This window comes from Babylonia areolata, chromosome 12, assembly GCF_041734735.1.
Source record: "Babylonia areolata isolate BAREFJ2019XMU chromosome 12, ASM4173473v1, whole genome shotgun sequence".
NCBI lineage: Eukaryota > Metazoa > Mollusca > Gastropoda > Neogastropoda > Buccinidae > Babylonia > Babylonia areolata.
Window position 1 is genome coordinate 26157792 of NC_134887.1, and position 7797 is coordinate 26165588.

General features: G+C 46.1%; 1 protein-coding gene across 1 annotated transcript in view; it reads right to left on the reverse strand.

The window, feature by feature from the left end:
* The window catches only part of LOC143287875 (LHFPL tetraspan subfamily member 5 protein-like), a 120876-nt gene extending 113359 nt beyond the window's left edge, over positions 1-7517 (reverse strand). Inside the window, exon 1 of the mRNA XM_076596113.1 lies at positions 6563-7517. Within this exon, the coding sequence (XP_076452228.1) occupies positions 6563-7367 (805 nt within the window). The 5' untranslated portion in view covers positions 7368-7517. The remainder of the gene's footprint in view (positions 1-6562) is intronic.
* Between the last annotated feature and the right edge of the window lie 280 nt (positions 7518-7797).

Sequence of the window (7797 nt, forward strand, 5' to 3'; positions counted from 1 at the left end):
ACCTGTTATCTTTTGTCCTGATCTACCTGCTATCTTTTGTCCTGTTCTACCTGTTACCTTTTGTCCTGTTCTACCTGTTATCTTTTGTCCTGTTGTTCTACCTGTTATCTTTTGTCCTGTTGTTCTACCTGTTACCTTTTGTTCTACCTGTTATCTTTTGTCCTGTTGTTCTACCTGTTATCTTTTGTCCTGTTGTTCTACCTGTTATCTTTTGTCCTGTTGTTCTACCTGTTACCTTTTGTTCTGCCTGTTACCTTTTGTCCTGTTCTACCTGTTATCTTTTGTCCTGTTCTACCTGTTATCTTTTGTCCTGTTGTTCTACCTGTTATCTTTTGTCCTGATCTACCTGCTATCTTTTGTCCTGTTCTACCTGTTATCTTTTGTCCTGTTGTTCTACCTGTTACCTTTTGTCCTGTTCTACCTGTTACCTTTTGTCCTGTTCTACCTGCTATCTTTTGTCCTGTTCTACCTGCTATCTTTTGTCCTGTTCTACCTGTTATCTTTTGTCCTGTTGTTCTACCTGTTATCTTTTGTCCTGTTGTTCTACCTGTTACCTTTTGTTCTACCTGTTATCTTTTGTCCTGTTCTACCTGTTACCTTTTGTCCTGTTGTTCTACCTGTTATCTTTTGTCCTGTTCTACCTGCTATCTTTTGTCCTGTTGTTCTACCTGTTATCTTTTGTCCTGTTCTACCTGTTATCTTTTGTCCTGTTCTACCTGCCATCTTTTGTCCTGTTGTTCTACCTGTTATCTTTTGTCCTGTTCTACCTGTTATCTTTTGTCCTGTTGTTCTACCTGTTATCTTTTGTCCTGTTCTACCTGTTATCTTTTGTCCTGTTGTTCTACCTGCTATCTTTTGTCCTGTTCTACCTGTTATCTTTTGTCCTGTTGTTCTACCTGTTATCTTTTGTCCTGTTGTTCTACCTGCCATCTTTTGTCCTGTTGTTCTACCTGTCATCTTTTGTCCTGTTGTTCTACCTGCCATCTTTTGTCCTGTTGTTCTACCTGCTATCTTTTTGTCCTGTTCTACCTGCTATCTTTTGTCCTGTTGTTCTACCTGTTATCTTTTGTCCTGTTCTCGCCGTTATCTATTGTTCCTGTCCCAGCTGATATATCTTTTCCTGCCCTAGCAGATATATCTTTTTTCTGTTCTGTTATCTCTATCCCTGTCCTAGCTGTTACCTCTTTTTCCTGTCATAGCTGATGTATCTTTTCCCTGTCCTAGCTGATATATCCTTCTCCTGTCCCAGCTGATACATATTTTTCCTGTCCTAGCTGTTATCTATTTCCTGTCCTAGCTGTTATCTATTTCCTGTCCTAGCTGTGACCTTTTCCCCCTGTCCTAGCTGTTATCTATTTTCTGTCCTAGGTGTTATCTACTTCCTGTCCCAGTTGTTATCTTTTTTTTTTCCTTTTTCGTAGCTGGCATATCTATTCCTTGCAGTGGTTTTCAACCGTTCTTCAATTTTCTCTTTGTGTAGTATGTTTTCCTCCTTCTTTCTTTCATTCATCCATTCTTTATTTTTGTTGTTGTTGCTGTTGTAAATTTTCGTTCTCTTTTTCTTTCTTCCTTTCTTCTACTGTCGTTTTTGTCTTTTCTTCTGCTTCTTCTTCTTTCAGTCTGTCTTTCATTTTCCTGTGTATGTGTGTCCATCAGTTTTCCCACCACCACCCCTCCCCATACCCACCCCTCACCCTCTTCTCTCTCCCGTGTTCCCTTTCTTTGCCGCCTTTCTTTCTTTCTTTGTCTTCCTTTTCCTTGTGTTGAGCTTACGTGTGTAATTTTTTCTAACTTTTTCATTTCTTGGTTTCGGTGAGGTGATGAAGAAAAGGAACATTCTGTTTCTTCCACTGGGAAATAAAATGAAGGTTGTAGAGTTTTGTAGCCTCTGACAACAATGGTGGAACTTCGGATGGTCGATAGTCCCAACAATGAAGACGGCAAAAGAAGGAAAATAGAAAAGGAAAAAGAAAAGAACTGAACGCTTGAAAAAAAAAAAAAGTTCAACGCTTTTTGTTGGTCTCTTACGGACCAGCTACTTCGGTTCTCTTCTTTTCTTCCTCTGTACTCCTTCTTCTTCTTCTTTTCTTCCTCTGTACTCCTTCTTCTTTTCTTCCTCTGTACTCCTTCTTCTTCTTCTTTTCTTCCTCTGTACTCCTTCTTCTTTTCTTCCTCTGTACTCCTTCTTCTTTTCTTCCTCTGTACTCCTTCTTCTTCTTCTTTTCTTCCTCTGTACTCCTTCTTCTTCTTCTTTTCTTCCTCTGTACTCCTTCTTCTTTTCTTCCTCTGTACTCCTTCTTCTTTTCTTCCTCTGTACTCCTTCTTCTTCTTCTTTTCTTCCTCTGTACTCCTTCTTCTTTTCTTCCTCTGTACTTCTTCTTCTTTTCTTCCTCTGTACTCCTTCTTCTTTTCTTCCTCTGTACTCCTTCTTCTTTTCTTCCTCTGTACTTCTTCTTCTTTTCTTCCTCTGTACTCCTTCTTCTTTTCTTCCTCTGTACTCCTTCTTCTTTTCTTCCTCTGTACTTCTTCTTCTTTTCTTCCTCTGTACTCCTTCTTCTTCTTTTCTTCCTCTGTACTTCTTCTTCTTTTCTTCCTCTGTACTCCTTCTTCTTCTTCTTTTCTTCCTCTGTACTCCTTCTTCTTCTTTTCTTCCTCTGTACTCCTTCTTCTTCTTCTTTTCTTCCTCTGTACTCCTTCTTCTTTTCTTCCTCTGTACTCCTTCTTCTTTTCTTCCTCTGTACTCCATCTTCTTCTTCTTTTCTTCCTCTGTACTCCTTCTTCTTTTCTTCCTCTGTACTCCTTCTTCTTTTCTTCCTCTGTACTCCTTCTTCTTTTCTTCCTCTGTACTCCTTCTTCTTCTTCTTTTCTTCCTCTGTACTTCTTCTTCTTCTTCTTTTCTTCCTCTGTACTCCTTCTTCTTCTTCTTTTCTTCCTCTGTACTCCTTCTTCTTCTTTTCTTCCTCTGTACTCCTTCTTCTTTTCTTCCTCTGTACTCCTTCTTCTTTTCTTCCTCTGTACTCCTTCTTCTTCTTTTCTTCCTCTGTACTCCTTCTTCTTCTTTTCTTCCTCTGTACTTCTTCTTCTTTTCTTCCTCTGTACTCCTTCTTCTTCTTCTTTTCTTCCTCTGTACTCCTTCTTCTTCTTTTCTTCCTCTGTACTCCTTCTTTTCTTCCTCTGTACTCCTTCTTCTTTTCTTCCTCTGTACTCCTTCTTCTTCTTTTCTTCCTCTGTACTCCTTCTTTTCTTCCTCTGTACTCCTTCTTCTTCTTCTTTTCTTCCTCTGTACTCCTTCTTATCTTCGTTTCTTCCTCTGCTTCCCTTCCTTCTTCTTCTTCTTCTTCTTCTTCTTCTTCTTCTTCTTCTATTCTGCTGCTGATTCTGTTTTTCTTCTTGCGCTTTTGTCTCCATGCACGTGTGTCTTTCTGACCCCCTCTCCTTCTGTCTCCTCTGTCAATCGCTGTGTCTGTGTCTGTCTGTCTGTCTGTCACACACACACACACACACACACACACACACACACACACACACACACACACACACACACACAAACAAACAAACAAACAACCCCCCCAAAAAAACAACAACAACAAAACAAAAAAAACACACAAAAAACAACAGTACTCTCTCTCCTTCCTCCTCTCTCTCTCTCTCGTTTTCACATGTTGAAGATCATGGTCACAGATAAGCAGCAAAGGGACACTCCCACCCCCCCCCCCCCCCCCCCCCTCTCTACGATTATCTATATACATTTCTTCAAAGCGATGCAACGTTCATTGTGGAGGACAGGCAAAAACCAACATGTGTTAACAACAACTGAAATCGACACTACAACAACAACGACAACAACGACAACAACACAACAGCAGCAGCAACACAAACTGATCGGAGGCTGGAAAGGCTGCGGTCAAAGGTATGATCTGAAATAATTAATCAGATGTCTCCACTGTGGGTCATTTTCTTTTCAAAGTAACGAAGGAAAAAGAAAGAACGAAAGAAAGGAGGAAAGAGAGAAAGGAAACTAGGGAGGAAAGGACGGAGGGGTGAAGACAACAAGGAAAGATGGAAGGAAGGAAGGAAGGAAGGAGTGGCGAAGAAAACAAGGAAAGGTGGAAGGAAGGAAGAATGGAAGGAAGGAAGGATGGAAGGAGTGGCGAAGAAAACAAGGAAAGAAGGAAGGAACAGAGCGGAAGAAGAAAGGAAGACAAATATGAGAAAAGAAAGAAAGAAAGGAGTGGTGAAGAAAACAAGGATGGAAGGAAGAAAGGGAGGAAAGAAGGAAGGAATGGAGGGAGGAAGGAAGGAACGGAACGGAAGAAGAAAGGAAGACAAACATGAGAAAAAAAAGAACGAACGAACGAACGGAAGAAAGAAAGACATACAGAAAGAAATAAAGGCAGAAAGGAGTGGTGAAGAAAAGAAAGAATTAAGGAAGGGACGGAAGAAGAAAGGAGGACAGACATGAGAAAAGAAAGAAAGAATGACAGAATAGAAGTATTGAAAGAAAGACAGAAAGAAAGACAAGAACGAAATTAAGATAGAAAGAAAGTTAGTAAAACGGACACAGCCAATACAAAACTGAATATGTGGCAAGTGTTTGAGCGTTAGACAGCACCTGTGATCAAGCGAAAGGATTACGACTAACACTGACAGCTACCATCAACACTATACCCCCGACCCCCCCCCCCCCAACCCCCCGCCCCTCCTCACCCCTCCCTCTCCCCAACACACACACACAAGAAAGTCCAAGAAACAGTTTGGCAGGCCTCCCCCCCATCTGCTTCCCAGTTGTACATCCCACCTCTCCACCCTACCCTCCACACTACCCTTCGTGTGATCACAGTTTGATTGAACTGATTGGCTTCATTGTAGGTAAGAAGACTGCGTGTGTCTGTGCGTGTGTGGGGTGGTAGGGGTGGTGGGAGCGTGTCGATACTCCCCCGTGTCAATAATTTCCCGTGTCGATACTCTCCCGTCTGTGTGTGTGTGTGGGGTGGGGGGGGGGGGGTGTTGCTGTCTTCTTCTTCAGTTTAGCGTCTTTTAGCCATAAGTGTTACTTGACAAAGATAGGGGGAAAAGACGGCTACTGGTTAGGGAAAAGTAACTGTTCACGCAGTGAGTAAGAGAGAGAGAGAGAGAGAGAGAGAGAGTGTGTGTGTGTGTGCTGTCATGTCTGTCCTCCGCAACTTGTCCACAGACGCAAGGTGCCAAGCTCATCCTGACACACACACTTGGTGCAGTTGCCCCAGTCCTGCAGCGAATATTGGACTCGTGGCACAGAAGCCCTTCAAAAAGTATGTAGACACGTGTCGCTGAATGAATGGAGGAACGAACGAACGAAAGAACGGTCGAGTGAGTGAGTGAATGAATGAATGAACCAACTCTGAGACAGACAGACAGACAGACAGACAGAGACAGAGACAGACAGAGAGACAGACAGAGAGAGAGAGAGAGAGAGAGAGAGAGAGAGCACTTGAGTGCGCACGGGAGTGTGTGTATGAATGTGTTCGTGATTTTCTTCTCGTTTTCTGCCAAAGAAAGATATAACGTACTGTATCCAGAGAGAGAGAGGGTGAGACAGAGGGAGATTAAAGAGACTGAGACAGGCGGACAGACAGTCAGACAGACATACAGAGACAGAGAAAGTTTCGGTAACAATAGCAACAATTCATTCCAGAAAAGGCATCTGATACGCCAGTATTTTTTGTTCTTTTTTTGTTTGTTTGTTTGTTTGCTTTGTTTTTTCATTGTTGTTTCTTTAAAAGAATTTGTACAATGAGAAAGAGGGAGACAGAGAGAAGGAGAAAGATAGAAAGATAAAGAGGGGATGTTGAGAGTGAGAGAAGAGAAGGGGGGTGGAGGTGGAAAAGTAAAGTCAGAGAGTTAGTTTCATACAATGTCGTTTATGTTCTAACGAGGGATGGCAACATTACCGCACCATAAGAAGAAAGCCATTTTCGATATGAACTGGACCACATGAAACGGGACACGGACAAGATTCTGGCCAGTCGTAGCAACCAGAGTATTGAGTGATGGTGGGTAGGGGTGGGGGAAGGGGGGAGAGGGGGAATGGAGAAGATCGCTTCACTGTTTTGACAGCGTCCGCATCAAGCTGTAAGCCTTCAAAAACGAGCCACGAATAACGATCAGGTTGTTTGTTCGTGTTTGTGTTTGATGTTTGGATTACCATTGAGACACAGAGAGAGGAAGGGAAGAGAGGGGTGAGAGAGAGAGAGACAGACAGACAGACAGACAGACAGACAGAGAGAGGAGACAAACAGACAGACACATTTGGGTAGAGACAGGCATGTAGACAAAATGTATCACAAAAGATTGACAGATACAGATTAAAAATAAAATAAAATAAAATACAGACAGACAGACAGTCTGGTAGACAAACAGGTTCACTTCTTGGCGTGATGTGTTCACGAAACTGAGCGACGTTCACGACACACAAGATCACACAACAACGCAAGGAATTCCCTCCATCACACCCACCCACCCACACACACACACTCCCTCTGTCTCTCTCTCTCTCCAACGCTCCACATCAAACTGAACTCACCTGCCAACGTCTGCACGTAGCCGCAGAGCAGCGCCACCCGTCGTGCCACCCCGCCGCCGTGGAAGGGGTGGTGGGAAGAGGTGGAGGGTGGCAGGAGCAGGAGCAGGAGGGACACCAGGGCACCGACCCCTTGCAGGCACACCCCACCCCCGTACAGCAGGGTGGATGCCTGCCAAGCCCCGGCAGGCACGCTCCCTAAATCCACCCGACCCTCAGCCCCGTACCCGTGACACACAGCCTGCGGGTAGGACGAGGAGGGTGAGTGGGAGGGGGAAGATGTGGAGGGGTGGGGGTCGTCACGCACGCACTGGGTGAAGAGCCCGAAGGAGTGGAGGCGGTCCGGGTGGGCCACCCAGCTGGGGTGGAGGAAGCTGAAGGCGCAGGCCGCCGCCACGAGCAGCGAGAGGAGCGACCAGAGGAGAGACACCACGGTGACCCGGCCCATCCTGCGGCCACATGTCCTCCACACCCTGCTCTCCTCCTCCTCTGTCCCTTCCTCCTCCCTCACTAACCTGTCCTCCTCCTCCTGCTCCTCCTGCTCCTCCTCGCCTTCTTCACAAAACACGTTCCCTTCACGGCAGTCAATTCTGCAGCTGCCACCACCACTACCATCGTTGCACTGGTCGTCGTTCACATGATCGTCCGATAGTGTTCCGGAGGGGGCGAGGTGGTCCGCGGCGAGGTCGGTGTAGGACTCTGTGAGGGTGAGGAAGCTGAACTGGTGACGGACCCCCGAGCAGCGTGACCTCAGCCTGGCGCGTGCACCGTACACCACAGCCTTCACCCAGCTCAGCAGCTTCTTCATGGGGCGGCCCACTCCCGTCCGGACCCCTCCTCCGTGCTGAGAGGGACGCCAAGGAAGCTCAAGAGCGGTAAGTGGATGATGATGATGATGTTGAGGAGTAGGAAGAGGATCCTGGCGCTGAGGTTGATGGTGACCGTCACAGACGCCGTTCCTCCCCCCGTCCGCTTTTTGTAGCGTGGGAAGGGGTAGGGGGAGGGGCTCAGCGAGGGGGGAGGGGTGGTGGTGGTGGGGCAGGGAGGGGCGGCGGCAATCCTGATCCAACCCCCCACCCCCACCACCTTCACCACCGCCGCCGTCCCCTGTGGCTTGAGGAAGGGTCGTGGATGGCTGGTGGGGTGATAAAAGTGAAGGGGGACGGCTGCAGCCTGTTGCTGGAGGGTCCGGTAATAAGTCGTTAGGGGGGTGGATGGGGGCTGTAGGGGCGGAGGGT